Raw genomic sequence first — 23,249 nt, forward strand, 5'->3', positions numbered from 1 at the left:
GAAGGCCTCTGCGATCACCAAGTCCCTCCCAAACCACCCCCACCATGCCCACTGAGCATGGCCTTCAGTGTCAAATCTCCACAGCTCTTGATCACCTCCAGGGATGGTGACACTAGCACTTCCCTGGGCAGACTATGCCAATGCATTACCTCTTGGCTTGGCAGCATCAGCTCAGGTAAAAGGAGCTTCACTGTCGCCCTCTGGCTGTGTCCACCTTCCTCATCCCCTTCCATCTAAAAGGACATCATCTTTCCCAGCTGTGCCCCAAGAGGTGTTCAGCACTGGGTGCTCAGCTGAGCATCAGTGCTGTTCTTGTGCCATTGCCCAAAAAGCCTCTGAACCAAGTAGGAGTTAGTTCCCTCAGCCCAATACTTTGCAAACTGAAGCATCAAATAGGGCATTATTTTTGGACACTCTAGCCATCATGGGGATTTATAACGTGTTACTCACAGGGAGCCCCCTTTTGATGTCTCAAAAACCCCAGTGCTCATCCCCAGCAGTGCTCAGTGCTCTGCCACTTTCTGATGACACATGGGGACATGGCAACGCTTCAGCAGATGTGAACATGGTGACCACATCTTGGGGACACCCACAGCTCCCTGCACCCTGGTCACATGCATCAGGGGCAGTGCTTGGTGACTGCTGTGGCTCATCAGCATCTCTTTGGCTTTGCCATGGAGACCATTAATTAGCTACCAGCCCTCGCCTGCCAGTACCACACCCCAACAAGTGACATCTTCTCCCCTTGCATTTCACGTTGGCATGGCCAAAACCTGTGGCAGCAAGAAAGCAGGCGAAGCCCTGGGCAGGCAATGTTTAAATGACTTTATTTTTATTTTTATTTTTTCCTTTTATAAATGGGCACAGCACAGAAATAATTAAAAAAAATAGACAGTACCATTACAGTGCTAGATCCATTGGCAAAGATTATTTTTTATAGTCTTTTTTATTATTTTTAAAGTTTTGGCCATTGAGTAAGAACAAAAACAATTAACAAACATTTTATTTTATTTTTTATTTTTTAAACAGACACTATGAAGCAATTTAAGTACTAAACTCTAGAAGAGTTATGTACATACAAAAAAAGGTTCTGTTTAAGATATGTTTCCTATTAAAAATATTTACATGCATTTTTTCCCCTCCCATGTTTATTGAAAGGTAAAACACTCGTAGTTCCTTCTACTGTTAAAGATTTTTCATTCTCCTATTGGGAATTTAAATCAGCTCCAGAGAAAAAGTGAAGTGGAGCTCACCCGTTGTTGGGTTTTCCTTTTTCTTTGTATTATTTAAATCTTCTGGAAAGGGATAAATTTTTGGACATATATCAGTGGATTTTTTTAATTATTTTTTTTCTTTTTTTTTTTTCTTTTTAATTTATACAAGGTTGTTTCATGTCTATTTACAGAAGAACCAATGGGCAGTGATTTATCCTGGTGGTGAGCACTTGTGAGAGATAAGCACGTGATTTTAAAAAGTTCTATCAAACTGCAATGGATACATTTATTTCTAAAGTCAGCATTTCTGTTAGTTTTGATTGTCAGCTGTACATTTATGCCTTAGACCAGGGGGTGGGTAACACCCAGAGGGTCACTGGTACCCCTGAGGTCTTTGGAAATGCAGTGATGGAGCTGTCTGCGAGGTGCGGGGGGATAAATCTGGGCATTGCACGGGCGTCTCCTAGGGTGAATTTTAACAAAATAATTAAAAAAATTATATATATATTAAAAAAAAAATTTTGCTAACTCCAGACTTGAGACTTCTCTATAGGGACGGAGTGTGGGTACGGCCATGGAGCTGCAGGCACAGTATGTGGGGGGAAGCAGAGCCACGTGGGTTTTGGGGTCTCACCACGAGTTTTGGGCTCTGTTTCAGCTCTGGCCATGGAAAGGGGCAGTTGGCAGCAGGCTCCTTGCCCCAGCCCTGGAAAAGCTGGGGAGGCAGGGCCAGCTTCTTGCCCCCCCATAGCCACGGTGAAGGAAGGAGCCCCCAGCACCCCTTCCTCGTTAGGTGCAGTTTGCATTGAAGCTGTGTACGCGTGTGTGCTTTGCACACACACGTATATACATATATACATATATATTAATTACATACACATATATATACATACATACACATGCCACACACACCCCCACCGCCTCAAGTAACAGTTTCAGTTGTGAATACTCAGCGTCGCTTTGGGAGCTGGCAGTGCCCCACAGAAAGCTCCAAGCCCAGACGTGGTCGTAAGTATAAAAAGGAAAAGAACACAAGAATTCATCTCGTTGTATGGTGATGGGTTTGCTCCCATTATAGCCTCCATGCTGGTGGCTCTTGGTAAAGGTTGGATAACTCTTGGGAGCAGGAGCCAAGGTTCACATGGAGCGAAGAGGGGGGGGATTTTGTCACCCAATGGGCAAAATGGGGAAGGAATGGGAAATTCATATCAAGTCCTGCTGTTTATTTTTGAAAGGTTCAAAATTAAAGTTTTCAGAGGAAAGAAGTGACCCAATTCCAGCCATGAAAAACCCAACCTGGCTGAGTCCTGCCACTGGCTGGGGCCACCTGTGTCCCACTGCTCTCCTAAAATATAGAAGCGTGCATGGCAAAGGCTCTTCCTTGAGGCTTAGTATCTCACAGGGACACCAAAGACACGGGGAAGCGGAAGGAAAAGACCTTCTGCACCAGTGGGGCTGCTCACGTCCTCAGAGCACCACTGGGTTTTGTCCATCCCCATTACACAGAGCTGATGGCATTTCTCTGGAGCTGGACTTTCCCCATGGTCAGCTCCATCCCATGCAGACTCATCTCCACCCCCAGAGGAACCCTCCTTGTGATCACATCTCTGCAGTCTCTGAGCAACCGTGGAGGAGCAGAGGACAATGAATGAAGCCTGGTCATTTCTAATTACGGATATAATTGGCTTCACCTCTTTTTTGGCCTGTGATCTCCTGCGTTTAATGGCTGTCAGAGGAAGCGCTGCCCAGCTCCTCTCCCTGCTGCCAGCCTTCCTCACTTCTGGAACTGTCACAGATTTAAGTGCCAGGATTACAACTTAACACCAGCTGAGCGAACCAAGGTTAAGCTTGAGTGAATAAAAAAATGTATTATAGAAGTTCAGACTATTAAAGGGGAAAAAAATGGAATGAAGAAGATTAGGGAAGCAGCTAAGAAAAGCAGCATTTAAAAGATTAAGCTGGGAGGTTTGACTTTTTTTTTCTTAATGTAAGCTCAAAGGATTAAGTCCACGTTATTCCAAAAGACAGTGATTTTGGGTGGCCTGGATGCTTGCCATGCCCAACTCACGGTACTGAGGAGAGCTTCTATTTCTGCCATGGACCAACAGCCAATGCCCTTTGGGACCAGAAACACAAAGCCATCAAGCTCTCCCTTTTGAGCAGCTTGGAACTGGCCCTTGGGGCCAGCACCAGCCTTCCTCAGCCATGTGGTCACCTTCAGAGCATCCTCATCCTCATGCTGACAGAACTGAGAAATGGGTGCGTGTATACACACACATACATCAGCACCTTCAGCATCCCACCCAAGGCAGCCAACAGAACAGCCTTCTCCAAATGCAGAGAACCAAAACGATGACTGTTTTGAGGCTGATTTCTCCAAAAGTGGGACTGTTACAGCTGGGCTGTGCTCCTTACCAGGGAATAGGATCAGCAATGAGCTCAGGGACCGAATGCTGATGCACAAACCTCAGCTCTTCACAATCACTTGGCTCCACTCAGCCATTGTATGCAGTGCAATGACAATTTACAGGGATTTCATTTCACGTATATATATATATAAAACTGTGTATGTATGTGGGTGTATATATATATATATATATACATATACATGCATTCAGCCTCTCAAATTCCCAACACAAAAAGAAGATCTGTTGTCTTGCAGCCTCCAGTAGGGTGATAAATCCCTATATGCACTCACACCCTGAGGTGCACAAGGTGTTACTGTGTCTGTGCAGGTCAATTCATGGTGCAACAGAGTCAGAGGAACTGATATTTGTGTTGTTTTCCTGTTTAAATTTCTCTAATAGCAAAGCCAACATCTCTACAGGAAACTGCCGAGATCGCAGCCATTGTTAAAACCAAGATCCTTGGCTGCACGGCAAGCAGTGCTTCAGCTAATTAAAAGCCAACTAATTGAAATATCTAATTGACTTTTCTGTGCAGAGAACTTGCTCTGAAATCTGGCGTTTCTCAAAGGCGTGGTTGGGCTCTGCACAGCGGGGGACAGCAGAATGGAGAGCATTGCATGGCTGGTGACAGCTCCTGGGCTCTTTGCTCGTGGGCTGCCCTGAGCTGATCCCCATGGGAATCAAAATTCAACAAAAGGAATAGAAATGCTCAGCACTGGGGCTCACCAATGCCATGCAGCAGATGACTCACTCTGCTCCAAGCTGCCCCAAAACATCTCTGTGTTCCTGTGGCTGGGTCCCCCTGCTTGACTCGTGTCATTTAGTGCCTCTGCTTCTCTTTCCTTTCCTTGCTGAGCTGCAGGACACCACCCCAGCCAAGCACATTTGCATTCCCACCCCATGCCAGCTCCCCACCAAGTGCCTTCCCGTGCCATTCGAAAACCAGTGCTGTCAGAGGGGCTGCGCAAGCTGAGCTTTATTGGTCACAGTGAAAACCCATCGAAAGCATGGGCCCTGCTCCACACCACGCCAACACCACATGGGTTCTAGAGATGTCAGGTCTCTGGTTTTGCACAGCGATGCAGCAAAGGGTGCTGGTGGCCGGAGTGGATCCACATGAGGAACACAAACATGGCTTCCTGGTGCTCCACAAATTCTCCAGACAGGAGCTGGCCATGGTTTTGTTTGGTTTTGTTCCCCCATTCCAAGAGCAAATCCCGGGGCATCAGGTATTCCGGCCCCTTGTGCTTTTTCAAGGTTCAAAGCGTATCTGAGAGTTGCATCCTCTTTTCAAACAGAAGTAGGGAGCAAAAGGGAATTCCTGCAAAGTAACAGGCTCCATTAAAAAAAAAAAAAAAAAAAAAAAAAAAAAAAAAAAAAAGAGAGGGAAAAGCCTCCTTTCTTTCCAACGGGAAAAAAAAAAAAAAAAGGAAGATAAATCCAAACCCTGCGCCCTAGGGCTGGTACAAGGTGTCCGGATCCCAGAGTCCGCCATGGAGGTGGGAAAAGCCCCGTGAGCTCCATCCGCCATCCTCAATGTGGCGATCTCCACGCGCCAAAGATATGGTTTCTCCTTTTCCGTTTTCGTTTGTTCGTTTGTTTTTTTTGCTTTTTAAATTCACAGTTTGATCCAAAAGAGAAGAGAGATAAAGAGAGAGACGGGATGGAGGAGAGGAGGGAAAGTTTGGAGCAGGAGCAGGGAGCGTGAGGCATGCCGGGCTCTCGTCCTACGCATAGAATTCCTCCTGCTTGTCCGGCTTCTGGTAGGTCACGTTGGCTTGTTTAGGTTCCTCCAGTGTATAGCTGCCCTCGTCCTTCTTCTTCATCCGGTAGATGAGCAGCATGACCAGGAAGGCAGCAAAGAGGGCTCCCACCACACCACCGACAATCACAGCTGCAACAGAAACAGCACAGCTGTCAGGAGGGGAACCGGGCTGGGTTCTGCTTGGTTTTGTGCTTTATAAGCTGAATTCGTGCTTAAAACTGAATATGAAGGTGGTGGCCTCGTGCAATTTGTGTGATTCAAAGAGCTGCAAGAGAGTGCTGGTTACTGTGAAGGATGGACAGGACCCATCTGTTGGGGCAGGTAAGGTTGTGTGTCCCAGCACCATCCCAGCACCTTGCTGAAGGCCAAGCCCCCCGTCCTCCCACCAACCCATGTCCTCTGCTCTCACCTATCAACACTTCCTTTCTCTCCAGGATGTTCTTCTGGGGGAGCTGAGCAGCTGAGCTGCCCGACTCTATTGTGTTGTCGATGAGCCCCGGCTCTGCATTCTTGCCCAGTCCTGGTGCTGCTGGCGGTGTCACCACTGCCACCACCTCATTGCCCAGCTCAGGACGAGTTGTCTCCTCCTCCTCCTGGATCTCGAAGTCCCCGCTGGGGCCACTACTGGTTGGGACTTCCAGGTCACTGTCGAGGACTGTCGTCAACTCCCCTGGCTCCACCTGGAGGAAAGGACAAGGTGGAGCAGGGGACAAGGACTTTCAGGTGGTTCCTGTCTCCAGCAGCACCAGTGTGGCTGGAGGAAGGGCATCGTGATACCATGGTGGGGAACATGGGGGTTAATGTTGGCATGTCCCTTCCCTGTGTCACTGAAGTGGACGGCTGTATTGCAGAGAGCAGTACGACCCCACATCTTGACAGTCACGAAAAAGCTAAGGTCTCCTGGGCCAAGCAGGACCATTCTGGCCTGTCCCCATCCAGGTGCCCTTGAGACACACAAGCTCCCACCTATGGCCTCCTACGGAGACCTAAAGAGGATCCCATTGCCCTGTTCTCCTCCTCATCTATCCACTGCCTCCTATACATCCCCACGCTTGCAGCATCCTTCAGGACAAATCCATCCTGACCTGCCCCCTCTCTCTGCCGCAAGCTGAGCTGATCGCACAGAGCATGACTGAGCAAAGCTCCCCCAGAACATCTCCTTTGTGGGGCAAATGGCTCCCTCACTCTGTTACAAATGGGGATGAGCAATAAGCTGGTTGGGGATGAAGCCAGGGCAGGCGAGACGGAACCCTCTCCATGTCACGGTGCCCCTGGCACGGTGCACGGCTCACTGCTTCCACAAGCACGTGGATTTGTGACAGAGATTAATTGAAGGTCAGCAGGAGCCCGGAGCGCTACACACATATATACGTACCCGGAAAAGAGGGACTAGTTTAGACAAATCACTCCACCTTTCAGTCAAAGCGGTTTTCAAAAGGCCCCTTAGGGGCTCTGAATGAGAGATGAAGCAGTGGATTAAATCCCCCACCCTAGACGCCCGACGGGCTGCTAATGCCCAAGCGGGAATTGCAGAGCGATTGGGTCTGCCAGTGCCAGGCTGTGAGTTGGGCAGCAAAACAGTGAGCTCAAAAACTGCACCCAGAGGAAAGCCCCTCGCTGCCCCCAGACTGCCCTCCTATTGGTTGGGGAAGAAGCTCTGGAGCATTCTCCATCAACTCAACCCCCATCCTGTGCCCATGATGGAGCTAGAGGAGGTTCAGGTTGGATATTAGGAAAAAATTCTTCTCTGAAAGAGTGGTGATGCACTGGAAAAGTCTGTCCAGGGAAGTGGTGTAGTCACTGTCCCTGGAGGTGTTGAAGAAACATGGAGATGTGGCAGGGGACATGGTCAGTGGGCATGGTGGGGATGGGTTGATGTTGGACTTGGTGATCTTGGAGGACTTTTCCAATCATAATGATTCTATGATTCTATACCCCCACCCTTCCATCTCCCCTTTCCATCCCCCAAAACATTCAGCTCTCTGCAGAGCTGGGAAGAGCCCAACCTGGCTTGACCTGAGTGGCTGGCTCAGGACACAGTCACCCCAAAGACTCCTCATTGCCATATCCTGGCTTCATACATTGTCCATGAGCCCTTCAGCAGGCAAGAAGGGCTCCTGCCTCCTACCTGAGGGGCTTCTGTGGGTGGCAGCGTGGTGGGACTGGAAGGCAAGGCAGTGCTTTTTTCCGTGGGTTCTGCAGTCCTGGAGGTGCTTGGTTTTGGCAGGGACCTAGGCTTGGCTGTGCTGGAGTGGACGAGCTGTGATGTGGTCACCTCTGTCGGCACACTGGTTTCGAGAACAGAGGTGGTGGGTGTTTCCAGGGTGGTGGCCCGGGTGGTGGCTGCCTTGGTGACAAAAGGAGGCAGGAACCTCTGGGTAGTGGTGGTCTTGGCGGTGGCCACGGTGGTGCTGATGGTGGTGGTGGTTGTAGTGGTTGTGGCAGCCGTGGTGGTGGTTGCAGTGGTACTGGGGGAGTCACTGGCAGTGGTACTGGTGGTGGTGGTTTTCCAGCTGGGGATCACTGGTGCTTCTGTTATCTTGGGGATATACAAGACGCTGGTTGTTTGCTCAGGGGATGTGTCCTCGGTGGGGAACAGCTCAAAGGGAGTTGCCACAGGCTGCACCGAGGTGATGGGCAGCATGGCCACCGTGGTGGGCAGCGGGATGGATGTGTCCGTGGTGAGGCTGACCGCCGTCTCCAACCCTGATTCCTGCTCAAAATCTGAAAGAGTGAGAGAAGAGCAGAGGATGAAGTTGGCATTTCCCAGGACTGCCTGGCCACGTGGACTCACACCAAAAAGTCAGAAAGCACAGAGCAGTTGTGGGCTCAGCAGAAGGCAAGGGATGCAGATTTCCAGGTGTTGGCTAAAGCCCCTCTCTGAGGTCAACCTTTAGAACAGCAGCACAGGCTGTTAGGAAAGGGCTAATCCTGCCTGGTAGGGCCAGAGAACAAAATGGAAGTGGAAGCACTTGAGTCCAGCTTTTGGTTCTGTCCCCTTTGCTTTTGGCTGGGAGAGAGCAGGAAGGCTGCTAGGGAGATGGGCATGGGGAAATCTACTCCCCCCATCCCACAGCTTCAGTCCCACCAAACCCCACCCCATGACCCCACTCCCCTCCCTGGGAGCCCTGCAGCTACTCACAGCCTGAGCCGGAGCCCGAGTAGATGTCATCCAGTTCATCGTCCCCAAAGGGATCATCATCCCCGGAGCCCTCCAGGTCCACTGGCCTCTCATAGTTCTCATTGCGCCAGCGCTGAGCCTGCAGCCAAGCAAGGAGCTGCATTAACCAACTGCAATGGACGCCACAGGATGGGGGTAAATGGGATGGGATGAGATGAGGAGAGCAACACCAAGAGTTGCAAGGGAGTGGGACTGCAGGCAGTGCTCTCCGGTTGAGCTGCTCCAAACTGTTTTTTTTTTCCCCCCAAATAATTTCCTGTCGCAAATCTTTCAGGCAAGTTGACATTTTGTGGAAAGTGCACACTGACTCTGATAACATTTCCCATGAAAATGAACCCTCTGGAAAAGGGGAAAAAAAAACTAATTGTTTTTGGAAAGCGTTAGAAAAAATTTCAGTTCTCCAGCTCTCTGTTGTTTCCTTTTAGACAATTTTCACGTGATTTCTGGCATAGGTGTGACATTAATGCACGCTATCAGCTGCCACAACTTGGAAAGTGACAATATGACACGATGTCAAACTTCAAATGTTCCGCTGCTCCATGGCACTGCTAAAACTTGAAGGGCCCTTGCTCATAGGGCTCTTAAGCATCTTGTTTTGCAGATCAAAGTGTCTCCTGTTTGTGTTGCAAGGAAAAGGTTTGACACTTCATTACAACCCAAACAAGGAGGCTTTGATCTGTAAGATAGCATCAGATGTTTCAAGATGTAGCAAGCCAGGTTGGTGCTCACACTTAAAGCAAAGGGGTGGAAGGGCCCCCTTTGCTATAATGGGATTGTACCTCTCGATAACAGCTTTGAGTTTCTTTGTTTCCATTCCAAATCGAAATAAAACTGAGTTTTGAAATGTTAAAGTGGTTTTGTGCTGGGCAAGCCGAGGAGGTGCCTGCCGGTCAGGCTCCGGCTGCCTCCTCATCCCTAATTTCCCTCCTTGCAAATCAAGGTGGCCTCAATTGGTGATAAGAGTTTTCATATTAATTGCTCTGATCTGTAAAGCATCGAGCTCCAGCTCCTGGAGAGGAGAGGGACAAAAGCAGAGAAAAACTGATACACCAAGGATGAGTGCAAATGACTTTGCTAAGTAAGCAATGTCTCAACTGCAAGGTTTGGGGACTGGGAGAAGAAACATTTGTAGCTGCTTTTAATTTACTTTTGAATTCTGTGCTTCTTGGGTATGGCATGGTCAGACTTTAAACCCTTCCAAAGAAGACAGGGATGCCCAGACACTTACATCTGTCTTCTGTTAAGAGTCCCCCTTTTTTTTAAAAGAAGACTCAGGCTGTGGCTTAATCCTAGACCTTAGGAACTTTTTACACCAATAGCACTGAGGCTCACCAAGAAACAAGGAGCTCGTAACACAGGCGCACCCCAGCCCACCCCTCAGCCCTGCTGGATGACCTCTTGAGCTCCCTAAAGGTCACATTCTCTCTGCTTGACCTGCACAGTCTCCCTGTAATGGGAGCCACATGGCCTGGCTCCATCGAGCTCACTTCTCTCTTAAATTGGAACCAGATGAGGCAGCTCCAGCCACCAGTTCCCAGTGCTTGGATGGGGAAATGAAAACATAGGAGCATGGGCTAGTATGTGCCCATCCATCCCACCACCCCTCCCACCATCCCACCATCCCACCATCCATCCCACCATCCTACCATCCATCCATCCCACCATCCATCCCACCATCCCACCATCCCACCATCCATCCATGCATCCATCCATGCATCCATCCATGCATCCATCCATGCATCCATCCATGCATCCATCCATGCATCCATCCATCCATCCATCCATCCATCCATCCATCCATCCATCCATCCATCCATCCATCCATCCATCCATCCATCCATTTCTCTCTTAAAATGGAACCAGATAAGGCAGCTCCAGCCACCAGTTCCCAGTGCTTGGATGGGGAAATGAAAATACAGGAGCATGGGCCCAGTATGTGCTCATCCATCCCACCATCCACCCCATCATCCTACCAGCCACCCCTCCTACCATCCATTCATCCCTTCATCCATCCATCCAACCATCCATCCATCCCATGGATGGAGGCTTGGCTGAGCCAGTGTGTTCCCTGGATTCATTTTGCACAAAAGATTTTGGAGAAATGCAGTGATGCAAATGGGTACATGTAGTGTGCACCCATCCCACTGCAAAGAACCAAATTCAGCTAAGCAAGGGAGTGGACAGAAAGATTTAATCAAAGCACCTTGGGCAGTTGTCAGTGCAATCTGCAAGCAGGGCTTGGCCCTGGTGGTCTCGTGGTGATGAATCACTGGGAAGGTCCTGGAGATGAAGGAGATCCGTGCACAAGGGCATCGACACCCAGCTAAGCAAAAGCACCACAGCTGATTCCATCGCTCAGTGGGGCTGAGCCCAGTTAGACTCAACAGTGATGGGGATTAATTACTCCTTTGCCTCGGGATGAGCTGCATCTGTGCCATGCCAGGGGATGTCCATTTGTCTCCCCACTCCTCACGGCAAAGGCAATAGACAGTTTACTTCCAGCTGCCTGGAACTCCCATGGACACATGGTGACACCAGCCCACTGTCCCCTTGATGCCTCCACACTGTGGCTTGGCAGGGCCGGCTGGGAACTGCAGCCAAGGGGCTGCAGCAGCAGAAATCACAGCCAAGTCCTGCACTAAGAGCCTTGGAAAGTGAGTGAGAGCTCAGGCCCTTTGGCCCAGCCCCATCAGAGCTGAGCTGGAGATTAGAGAGGCTTCAGTCCCTCCGTGCTGTCCATACACATCTATCTCCCAGCACAGCAGATGCTCCATCCCTCCCTCTCCTCTCCCTTTATCAAGGTAGGTGACATCATTTTACATAGAGAAAAATGTAATGACTGGGAAAAGGGTCCCACTGACATGCTCAGCATGGCAGCGCTCAGTGTTTGCTGGGAAACCAAGGAACTGAAGGGACCTGATGCCTCCTGCCTGACCCTGCACATCTCCGGACATGTCCTGCTGCCAAACGTCTGCCTTGCGCACTGGGAGGAAGGGTGCCTTATAAATTCATCCTTAACAGCGGGGAGAGGCTGGCAAACCTCCCCAGGATGCTCTCAGGTCCTTCTCTGGTAGCCATCGGCATGGCAACGGTCGCCATGGAAACCACCTCCTCCATGGCGACGCAGCATCCATCGAGTGTGCGGGCGATGGGTGATTTCCTCGGGCACACCCACCCCAAACAGCTCCGGGCTCCGCTTCCCATTGAGGTCATGGGGAAGGGGAATGGGGACCCCAGCTGGGAAATAGAATTCTGTGTGCCCCACTGGGATCCTGCAGCCAGGGCATGCGACGGGGATGCCAAAGCCGGTAGCACTGGAAAGCTCAAACGGACACAGCCCTGCAGCCAGGGTCAGCAATCTGTCTGTGGCTGAATGCCATTGTCTCTGGGAAATGGCGTTAAATTGAGAACAGATCACAGGAAAACTGTTGATTATTTCTACGATATTTTCCAGGGGATATTTTCAATTAATCAGTCCTTGAAAGCACCTTTCTGGTGTTTTCTATATAAAACCTTAATAACTCATTCCAGCACAAGATTTAGTGATACTATAAACAGTTGAAATAATATTCACTTGCACATAAAGTTGGAACAAAAACATTGTTTCTGAACCTTAAAGACTCCACAATTCTTTTCCCACTACAAAACTGCTGCATTTCCACGCTATGATCCAAGGCTGAGTTAAAAATAAATGTGTCGGCAAGCTGCTCCTGACAGCAGGACTGATGGTAGCGACCATGGAGGCTGCTTGAGCTGGAGGTGTCCATAGCAAAGCCAAGCAGGATGGGCCAAAAGGCAGTGCTGGATTCTGGGGGTGCAGGATGCTGGTGGGAAATGCGCTTTCTGCACGTGGGAAGTTTGCATCCTCGCCAGGCCCTCAGTCCCAGACCAGTCTCAGCTCTTAGAATCATAGAATCATTAAGGTTGGAAAACACCTCTAAGATCATCTAGTCCAGCCATCCACCACCCACCACTATTGCTCGCCTACACCATATCCCTAAGTACAACATCTACACGTTTCTTGAACACATCTATCAGCATCCCCTCCTCCTCAGGATCGCCTGCTTGCAGTATCATTTTTATTCCCACACTTCAATGGATTAATGCCAGATCTTACCCCACAACATAATAAAATATCCCCGAGCCAGAGCTGGCATGAAAAATAGCAAACCTCATGACATCAATTGTTGCTAACACCTCCTCTCCCAGCACGCCCTGCTCTCTCCCTCCAGGGAGATGGAGGGGAAAAGACACAACAACAAACCCACAAACACCATACCACCTCCTGCTGCATGCAAAACTCCCAATGAACAGGTACAAATGAACCCAGCAAATGGGATTGTGTCAGGCAGGCAAGGATGGCCCATAGGGATGGGGTCAACCCAGGTGCCAACCTCTCCATGAATGGGGTCACCCTAACCGCCAACCACTCCATGGATATGATCACCCCAAGTGCCAACCACGTGACAGATAGGATCACCCCAAGTGCCAGCCACTCTGTGGATAGGACCACCCCATGCACCAGCCATCCTCTGGATGTTCAGTTCTGCATCTCAGAGACAACACAGCAGCTTAAACACACCATGCGGAACTTCCCCACCCAGCCCAGAATTGATTTAATTTGCTCGGCTCCATAATCCTATTGCAGCTTAACATGCAAAACCATCTCGAGCTTTTCTCACCTTCCACAAAGGCACATTTCAGAGCAAGCCGAGATTCAGCTCTCCGAAGAGCTGGAAAATAGGACTTTATCTCTTTTCCCCACTTCTTAGGTTGGAAAGGACCTTAAAGATCATCTAGTTCCAACCCCTGCTGCGGGCTGGTTGCCCCCCACCCCAGCTCAGGCTGCCCACAGCCCCATCCAACCTGGCCTTGGGCAGCTCCAGGGATGGGGCACCACAACTTGTTTGGCCAACCTGAATGTTGGGTTGGGTGCTCCCAGGGACATGCACTGATTCACCACTGTGGTTTGGGACATGCTGCAGTGGGGGATGCAGTTGGATGGGAGGATTAACTCTTGAAAAGCAAATACATGCATGCATGCATACATACATGCTGGAGAGCCTGGATTTAGGAAAGAAAAAAAAAAGGCATTTCCTCTCTCTAGTCCATGCTAGGACTTAGGTGATATTCGCCTGCCCTGAGCTCTATTAGCTGCAAGTATTTGTTTGCAGATGTAATCAATCTGCTTCTGACAGCACCGTTCAGCTGTGCTCCCCACTCTACCATGGTTTTCAGCAACCCAGTGTGCAATAAAAAGTAATAGAAATGCAATTAAAAGGAAAGCAAAAGACATTCCCCTGCACGGAGCAGCTCAAGCATTTAGCAAAACTCTGCCCTTTTGCAAAGTGCGGAGCAGTGGGGACCACCTGAAATGCAGCCCCTAGGACCCTGCTGTCTGCATGCACCAATAAAGCTCAGGTTTCCAGATGAAAAGAAAACTCCCAAATCCATCCAAGCATGGAGCCTTGATCCCAGTGCTGCCATCTCTGGTTACCTTGCCCAGGAAGCACCTCCAGCCCCGCAGGGCTCATTTTACTGAGAAAATAAACGGGTGGGAGGGTTCAAGCCGTATACAAGAGCTACACTTCTGCCAATGGACAAAACCAATTGAAGCTCTGGCTGAGCCATCACCAGGAATGGGGAATTTGCAGCATTTTGGCATGCGATGGGAAACGTTTCGAGTTACCCATCCATGTGTATGTGACCTGGGCCATAGGCGCGTGCATGCACGCATGCACGCACCGAGGGGTTATGTTGCTGGAAAGCACTGTTCAAATATTTATACAGCCTAAGCCTCATTGTTTCCTGCCCCCAGATGAAGTCCTTTTAATGAAATGTAACTAAACAAGCCGTTTCCATTCTGCCTTTCCAACAATAATTACGGCTGATACACTAAAGGAGATGGCAGCTTTTCAATGCCGTGCTGGAGAGATGGAAGACAGCATCCTTGAGGCAATGTTTCCTAACACACAGCCACAGCCCTGAGCCTCTGGGAGGGGGTTAGAATGTTGGCTGTGCACCACCAGAGCAGCCCACCCAGCTGGGATGCTTATGAGGTTGAGATGGCATTGCTTGCAGAAGATGGAAGGGGTATTCTAGGGGAGCAATGTGGTCTCCATCATCCGTCTCCATCATCCAAAGTCACAGTAGCACCCAAGCAGCATGCAGCTCCTGAGAGATACCTCCAAAAAGCGGCATGGCATGCCCAAACTCACTGATCTCCAGATAGGAAGGGAAGGGAAACTGAGGCACATCACCCTGAAAGCCTGCAACTCTCTGCACACCCTCTCTGCACACAGCCTGCGCTCATGGGATGGGGAAAGCCAAAAATTGGGTGTGTTGGTGTACCAGAGCCCAGAATGGGAGAAAAAAACACCAAGAAAACCAACCAACCCACCTACAGACAGACCTTCAGCTCACAGTGCTGGGGCTCCTTTTGGGTGGGATGCTCGGACCCCATGGGTTTGCACAAACCCTCACCTCACACCTGCAGATTTTGGATCCCTTTGGTGCTGCTCCCATCCTCCCTGGGGCTTCTTGGAAAGCAAACGTGGGAGCACCCCGTGCTCGCAACCGTGGGCGGTTCAGCGAGGGACAGAGCGGGATTAAGGATGGAGCGCAGGGGATTACCCGCAGCTCCCAGCAGATTGTGGTGCCGTGGGGGAGGGCACAAAGCTCCAGCCCTGTGCATTTGATGGGTTTTATGGTGTAATAAATGGAGGATTTACCTGGGGAGGCTTTGCTAAAATTACACCAGACACACTCATGTGAGCGTCAAGCATCCACAGGCATCAGCCTGCGCACCCCAAAGCACACCCCAGCACCCGTGCAGCATGGCAGTGCACAGCCCAGGCTTTGTGATTCTGCCAGCTCCCCTTCTTGCTGGCTTCCAAAAAAATGCACAAGGACACATGCTTGTAGATAAAGGTGCTATTTTTGGCACCTTACATCATTAACCTCTGGGACTTGTCGCTGCTCGTGGCATCCCCAGGGACGAGCTGCAGAAGGGTGCAGCAAGCACAGGGATGGGGGAAGCACACTTGCAGAATAAAAGCAATGTTGTGGTCGGTTTTGGCACAGTTTGCCTCAACACTGGGGAATGAATGTGGAGTTTCCTTCCTCCCATACGTGCTGGGTTTGCACTGTGATGGGGATGCTACAGAAAATGCTTGGATGCTCCGAGGATGCTCACTGTGCCCAGCCCCACTCCCTGCGCAGGGCTGTCCATGGGGATCACAGCTGGGATGGAGCAGAGAGGTGGTGTGGTGATTTCCTAACAAATTCCCTGGAAACCAGTGCAATCAGAGCAATCAACCCAAGGCTGGGCCAGGATCAGCTCCATGCTGGCCCTACCTGGCCCTCGGCATCTCCAGCCTCCTGCATCCCTCTTATCCCAGCGCATCCCAACGTTCCTGGCCAGCCCATTGCTCCGACATGAATTTTTCCAGCTGTAGGAGCAGAGACCTCATGGCCAGGCTTTGCCTGGAGAGGAAAGAAATGCTATGATCCCCTCCACAGACTGCTCTCCCCAGCCCCCAAAATGATGTCTTTTGGTGCTGGCATCCATCTTTATCCCTTAGCCCAGCCTTGTCCTCATGAGGGCAATGGTGACAATGCAGCCCCCGCAGTGACTTGCCTGGCGTCACCCAGGAGTCCCCCAAAACCTAATGCCAAGACTCTCAACTGCTCATTTCACCCCCAGACCACACCACCTCCCTCTCCCTCCTGCCTGTGCCTTTATCTCCCTTAAGCTGATTGCTGCCACAGCTCCAGGCTCGAGCCCTCCCCGCAGTGAACCTCTGGTGCCCGTGGGCCCCCAGGTGATGTGGGTGCTGCTGGCAGTCCCAGCCTGGTGGCATTATAGGGTTTTACTGCCTGAAACATGTCAATGTGCCACCCCAGAGCAGTCCCCAGCCCAGAGCACCCATCTAGGGCTTCCCGCTGGGAGTTGCACCTGTTCTCCATCTCATTCCCGGCCACAGCATGCAGGTCTGAGCCAAACCTTCCTTAAATATGGGTGAGAGATGCCCACAGGGTGTTTGTTCTTCCTCTCCGTTTCCATCTGCACAAATGTGCTCAGCCCAAGTAGTGGCACCCATCCCTGCCACACCATCCCTGCTGTCCCTGTCCCCATTGTGGGACATGACAAGGCAGGCAGCAGATGGCTCAGGAGCCTAATCCTGCCCAGCATGGGCAAGGAGTGGTCCAGGACCTCATCTCCCAGAAGGGAAAACCACAGGGGGCAGGGAGGGATGGCACCCAGACATGAGCCTGCAGGAGCCCTAATCTGGCGAGGAGGAAGGGGACGGGGTGAATCCCCTCCCTGGGCAACGATGCGAGGAAGAAGCCATGGGGAATCTTCCCGAGGGTGCGTGTTTGCCATGGGGCTGCACTTCCCTGGGGAGCTTGGGGCGATGCACGATGCACCGCCAGGCACCGCACCGCTCCTAATGCAGAGACGTGGGTGGAGAGCGGCTGCGTGGCTAACATCCCATAACCCCACCACGGGGCAAAACCCTTCCAGGTGGGCTGGGAGCAAGCAGAGGACCCCAAGCCCAGCTCACAGCGGTGGGAGAGCAGCCAGCAGCACCCGTCCCAGCGCTCTGGTTCCGCTGCCTCACACCCTCTTCCTTTTCCCAGGACGGAGCACGGAGCACAATGAGCGATTGTTCGCTGGCGCCGCCGGGGAGACCGAAATGACCTCAGCGCTGCCGGCGGAGGGAGAATTTGGGTGGAAACGTGCACACGGGATGGGGAAACACAGCCCTGGGGCCGCGCAGTGCAGCGTTCTACCCGAGTTCTACCCCGGGAGGGGTTACGACACAGGTGGGGTCAGTGCACGTGGTGCAGAAACCGTAGCAGAACTGAAACCATGAACGGCCACAACGAGCCCCCGGCGGATTTTTGGTTTTCTTTTTTTTTTTTTTAATTATTATTTTTCTTAATGCCATTTCATTTTCCGGGCCTGGCTCTTGGAAAGCAATCTGGAGGTGGTGGGAGGAAGGCAGAGATGGGCTGGGCTGGGGCAGCTCGCAGCGCGGCCATTTGGTAGGGATGGGGTGAAAGTCCTCCAGCACGGGGTGACAGTGCCAGGGATGCTCTGTAGGGTGCTCCGCTCCAAGCCCCAAGAGCAAAGTGGGCATCACCATTAATGGGGGTTTCCATGAGCACGTGGCAACAAGGATCTTTGCCCACATGAATGTCAGTGGCTTTTAAAGTCATTCCTGAGGTTTGGGGTGAGCAGCGCTGTGGCAACCACCCCACACCTTATCCTGGAGCCATCACAGCTCAGTTGGAGCCCTGCTGCCCCATCGTGCTGAGCCACAGCTGATGAACCTCCTAATAATGATTAATCAGGACTTCATCAGAGCCCCCCTGTGCAGCTTTGCTGCTGGGAGATTAACATGGAATCCCCCTCCCAGACTGCAGCCCCCCCAAATGCTGCTGGACAGCAAGGGGGCCCTTGTCCCAAGCAGCCCTTCTTCTTACAGCGTTTAATTAGGAATAATTCATCCAGGGCGGCGCTTTGCTGATTGCTGTCCCAAGCCGCAGACCATGGCATTCATGAGCTGCATGCATGGGAAGGAGCTGCTGCCCTCCTTCCTCCCAGTTGTCATGGAAATGGTGATGGATGGGGAGCGAGACGCTGCACTTGCTGAAACCGAACGTGCTCACAGCCCCTTCCAAGGGAGCCCAGCCTGCTCGGGATGAGCAGGGATAACCCTGCATTGGTTTAAAGGGGCCCCACAGGATGGGGACAAAACATTTCCAGGGATGGGGATACCGATGTGCCTCAGACTGCCCCAACATGCAGTCACTAGGAGGAAAGAAACCCCATAGGAGAAAAGCACCGATGCTGATGCCCGGTGCAGGCAAGGATGCTCAGCACACCTGGGGCAGCAAGGCGGAACACCCAGTCCCAGCCCCATAAATTACCCAAAGGACATACGTAGGACCAGCATGGCCACGACCTACTTTTGGCATTTACATCCACAAAGCCACGTGTAGGGCTGGGGCTCAGCTCCCATGCTCACAGGCAGGCTCCCCTTCCTGGCACATCCCACGTTACTCACACGGAGCGACTCAGGGCTCCATCAGTTCTCAGTTACAGTCCCTGGAAGCAGGTGAGGAACAAACAGCAGATGCAAGAGGAGGCATCGTTCATCTGATGCCTCTTTTCTCCATCCAAAGCAGTTTCTGTAGTGCCCAACTGCTGAGAACACAGCTGGATAAGACGAGGAAAGAGAAGCATGCTCTCTAGCTCTCCTCTGTGCCATGGCCAGAGAGGGTGGAGACGGGGAGGAAAAAGAGGAATACATGTTTTCCTGAGAGCAGGTGGTCAGCGCGTTGTCAGAAGTGCCAGCATCCCCCCAGGGGATGGGTATAGCATCCCGACGTGGGGTTGGATACAGCATCCCAGCGAGGTGCTGGGTACCAGCATCCCCTGGTGCGGGTTGCCGATGTATCACGACCCCTGGGCACACACCAACCCATCACCCAGGACACAGCCCCAGCATCCCCCAGACCTGCAGCTCCAGCTCCTCTTCCCTCCAAGCCCAAGAGCTGCCAGGGCAGGAGGGAAACTGAGGAAGGGCAATGCCAGGAGTGGGTGAGCACACTGCCAGGGCGCCAGGATGCTGGGCGAGCAGCCCCAGGGCTTCACCCACCCCTCGCACTGCCCCAGGGAGACGTTTCTGCCCACTGACCTGGGCCCGGACCTCGCCCTGCTCTGCAGGACAGGCGGCTGCAGCCCCAGTGGAGGACGAGAAATGCTCAGAGAAGAGCTGAGCTATACATGGGAATTACACACAAACCATGTGTTTGGGGATTTTTTTTTTTTTCTCCCCCTCTAATTGCTCCTGCTATTTTAACTGAGACAGACATTTCCTTGATGATTTTCGAGGGCTATAAATGTTTTATGCCCCTGGCACGGCTGATGGGTTCCCCTCAGCTCCTCCCTCTGTGGCACCAAGTGCCTTCACTTCCCTCCTCCTCCTCCTCCTGGAAGTCAAAGGGACTGGGGGTTCTCCACACCAGGACTTGGGGAGCACCCACCTCTGCCCGAGCATCCCTGGGGTGTGCAGGTGGTGGCTGTAAGGACATCAGCGCAGGGACATTTGGGATTCCTGCTGCAGGACCCTGTGCATGGCTTTAAATGCCACAGCCTGGCCTGGGATGGGTGCTTGGGGAGCAGGAATAAAAGCATTCAGCCCTGAATTGAAGGTAAAGAGGGGGGGACTGATTGAATTACCCCAATTACAGCTCCAACCTTAACGATTCTGTGATAATTAGCACTCAACCCACTGCCCCACTGATGGCTGCATGGGGAACAGTCCCCGAGCGGAACAGTGCTGGGGACACCCCAATGCCATGGGGACACCCCCGTAGCCCCACCCCACATTCTAATTGCAGACTGCAGGACTAATTACCCAAAACAATTATCTGCTGATAAATGGGGAGAAACAGCTCCTTTTTGTGCCAGAAGAAAATGAAAACAAGCAATTACAGGGGCTGAGAGCAGAGGCGGCCGGGTGCTGTGGTGCAGGTCCCAGCATCTCCAGTACACGTGGTCCTCGGTGCGATGCTGATGTCCCATGACCTTCAGCAGCAATGTGGGGCTAATTAGAGACTAATTAGCGCTCATGGATGCAGATGGAGGGGGTTCTCCATACCATAGCCCCTTGGCACCCATACTAGGGATAGGGAGGAGCATCTCCCCTACCATCCCAATCAGAAGAGGAAGAGGAGGAGGAGGAGGAGGAAGCAGCAACAGCACCAGTGACAGCTGTGGGGACACAGCATGACACAGACATTCCCCAAAGGGCTCTGGGCGGGCGGGGATGGAAGTGCCCCAACGTCAACCCAGTGCCAGCCCATCCCCCAGTGCCATCCCCCAGCACCATCCAGCCCTGCGTGGTCCCTCTGCTGTCTCGCCCAGCTTGCTGCAACTCCAAAAAAGGGAACCCCGCTCTCTGCCAGACCCAGCTGAAAGCACAGCCAGAGCTGCACAGAATCACCCCGTTTCATCAACAAATACCTGGCAGCTCTGCTTTTTTCCATTGGGACGGAGCCAGAGCTTCGGGGCGGGCTGAGCGCCGTCCTCCCCCCTCCCCCTGCACCCCTCAAAGTGTCACCTCCGGTGTCACCAGAGCCCCATCCTCTCACCATTCCTTTGGCAAATGCACGGGGAGCACACGAGGGAGAAGGAAAATTGAAGGCTGCACGATGCTACTTGCCAAAAAGCCTCCAAAAGACAGAAAGAAAAAGAGTCATAAATTTCTCAACTACAAAAAAAAAAAAAGAAACAAAAAGGATTTTATGTAGAAGTCCACGTGTATTTGACCACGACTCCCACTCTCTTCTCCCCAAAAAAGCAGCCCCCGGGGATATTCCTGATGTTTCTAAGGGATGCTCGCGTTAGCAAACAACGCGCACAGCGCGTGCAGGGGCAGGCATGTCCCTCTCAGCACTTATTCTGCCCGACCAACACGGCTCATGGAACAGCTCTGCCTCCCCCCTCCTCTTCCTCCTCCAGAAAACAGCATTTTTTGGCACATAAACTCTTTCGCCAGCAAGTTCTGCTCAGCGCTGCCCCAACCCCGGGAGGCAAAACTGCGCTGGGGCCACGCGCCCGGAGCATCCTCATGCAAACGGAGTATTCCCCCATTTCTCAGCAATACATCCCTCCCTTCTCCACTGGCCGGGAAAGAAGCAGCAGCCCTGAGATCTCCGTTGTTATTTTTATCCGAAAATGAGCACTTTGAGCTGCGGCCAAGCCATGGGGAGGGAGGGAGGAAGGGAGATGTTTCGCATCGTGGGGATGTAAACACAGCCGAACTTCCCAGCTCAGGGCTCACATCGCGCTGCGATGCTCAACACAACAGGAAGGGAGGCACTGGGTGGCATCACTGCTGGGGTGGGGGGTACCACAGTGGCCCCACCACTGCTCACCCCAGCCAGCGCTGTCCCCCTGCTCCATGCGCTCCCCAAAAGTGCATCCCTGAGCCACCCTCTGCTCAGAGCCATTTATTCCCAAATCCGCGCTCAGGGCTCAGAGCGGTGACCCCCGGTGCTGCCCTTTGCCCGGTGCAGCCCCAACCCCGCAGGTCCCATCCCGTCCCACAAAGGGCTTTTGCCCCGCGTGGCTTTGCTCGAGGAGCTCGGCGTAAATGTCACATTAATTAACTGGGCGAGATCTCCGCGCGGCCACAAAAAGCCTTCTGTTCCACCCCGCTCCCTGCCTCCCACCTCTGCCTTCCCCGCGGATGCCGACGTGCAGAAGCCTTTCAAATCCCCCTCAGGAGCCAAGCTGAGACCTCACACATTCACTGCATGCCACACCGTTCAGATCTCTGCAGACCTCAAAAAGGAAAGACCCTACAGCACCGGGCTGGCAGCCCCAGCACAGAGCCATCCCAGTACCCACTGGGGCTGGCCCCACCCCATGGCTGGGACCCCATCACTGACCCAGGGTGCAAGCAGCCAGCTCACCCCTTTCCCTGCCCTCCTCCCATCTTCCAGCAGGGAATGGGCTCCCTTCCCTTCTCTCTGGCTCCCAGGACCACTCTTGGATTCTCAGGTGTCTACTATGGAGTGGAGCTCATTCCCCATCCCATAAGCACAGCAAAGGGCTACAGACCTCATCCTCAGCCCAAAGCGATGCCGTAGGGTGGGGGGTGGGGAGGGGTGGCCCAGGCTTTCCCAGTGCTGCCTTCCCCAGGCAGAGTCACATCAGCAGAGAGGACCAGGATCCAACATCAGCACAGTGTCACTGTGTCCCCATGCATGAAGGGATGGGGGGTCCCCGGTCCGTATCCCACCCCCCAGCACCATCACACACAGGGCTGTTTCCAGGCATTGCCCTCATCCTGGAGCATCCAAGGAGGGGGAGAAGCGGAGACTTTGTCCAGCGTATCCAAACAACTTAGAAATGATGGCAAAGAGCAGCAGAATGAGACCTTGGTCCCCTCCTGGTCTCCAGTGAAACCCCAATGAACCCCACAGTCCATCAGCCCAATCCTCGCATTCACCACCCCTCAGCCCTCCTGCCTGCTCCTCAGCAGATTGTTGCATTGCCATCTGCCAACTAAAAATCCCTAAATGGAGAAGGGAGAAATGAAGGGGTGCCCTTGGTCCCAACAAGCAGGGATGGAGCAAGCCACCGGCCGGTCTCCATCCTCCCCAAACGAATGGCAAAGTGCAACATTCAGCTGAATAAACACTGCTGGGTGCATCACCCACAGTGTGCATATAGGGCTGGGCTGCTCTCACATCGCACACCTCAGGGTGCTTTCCATGAGAGCTCACCAGCCTCCTCGGAAACAGGCGCTTTGTTTTTGCTGCTCATGAGAGATGCAGCCACAAGCACAAGAGCCACGCGGACACACCTGGAGCATCCCCGTGCTCAGAGCGTTCCTGGAGCATCCCCAAAGCTGGAGCACCACCAAAGCATCTCCAAATCTGGAGCATCCCTGGAGCAATCCTAAACCCACCCGGAGCATCCCCAACCTTGGAGCATCCCCAGCAGTGGGGCTGCAGGAAGGGGGCTACCGGAAACCCCATAGGAGTGGAGCAAGCTCGGTGCTATTAAATCCAGCAGGTTGCATGCTGGTGGGCAGCCAGAAATGGGGATTTTTCCCGGGGAAGGGAAGGGGAAGGGAAGGGGAAGGGAAGGGGAA

The 23,249-nt window shown here is 52.4% G+C and overlaps 1 protein-coding gene across 4 annotated transcripts; it reads right to left on the minus strand.

Moving 5' to 3' along the window:
• On the minus strand, nucleotides 1,354–20,755 carry SDC3 (syndecan 3). Of its 4 annotated transcripts, none has more exons than XM_021375463.1 (5): nucleotides 20,737–20,755; nucleotides 8,530–8,647; nucleotides 7,516–8,111; nucleotides 5,797–6,067; nucleotides 1,354–5,516 (listed from the first exon to the last, which is right to left on the minus strand). In XM_021375463.1, exons 1-5 carry the CDS (start codon nucleotides 20,737–20,739, stop codon nucleotides 5,350–5,352), a joined length of 1,155 nt encoding a protein of 384 aa, XP_021231138.1. In that variant the 5' UTR covers nucleotides 20,740–20,755; the 3' UTR covers nucleotides 1,354–5,349. The 4 variants fall into 4 exon arrangements, with proteins under 4 accessions (XP_021231138.1, XP_021231137.1, XP_021231139.1 ...); XM_021375462.1 differs by lacking the exon at nucleotides 20,737–20,755 and adding an exon at nucleotides 11,504–13,673; XM_021375464.1 differs by lacking the exon at nucleotides 20,737–20,755 and adding an exon at nucleotides 10,772–13,364.

Source organism: Numida meleagris, chromosome 22 (assembly GCF_002078875.1).
Source record: "Numida meleagris isolate 19003 breed g44 Domestic line chromosome 22, NumMel1.0, whole genome shotgun sequence".
NCBI classification, from domain to species: Eukaryota; Metazoa; Chordata; class Aves; order Galliformes; family Numididae; genus Numida; species Numida meleagris.

Coding starts and splice junctions, on each gene's coding strand:
- SDC3 (XM_021375461.1), bottom strand. CDS start 8,887: ATGTTATCAGAGTCAGTGTGCACTTTCCACAAAATGTCAACTTGCCTG. Junction 8,112..8,529: donor CTCGGGCTCCGGCTCAGGCT/GTGAGTAGCTGC, acceptor TCACTCTTTCAG/ATTTTGAGCAGGAATCAGGG. Junction 5,517..5,796: donor GAGAAAGGAAGTGTTGATAG/GTGAGAGCAGAG, acceptor TTTCTGTTGCAG/CTGTGATTGTCGGTGGTGTG.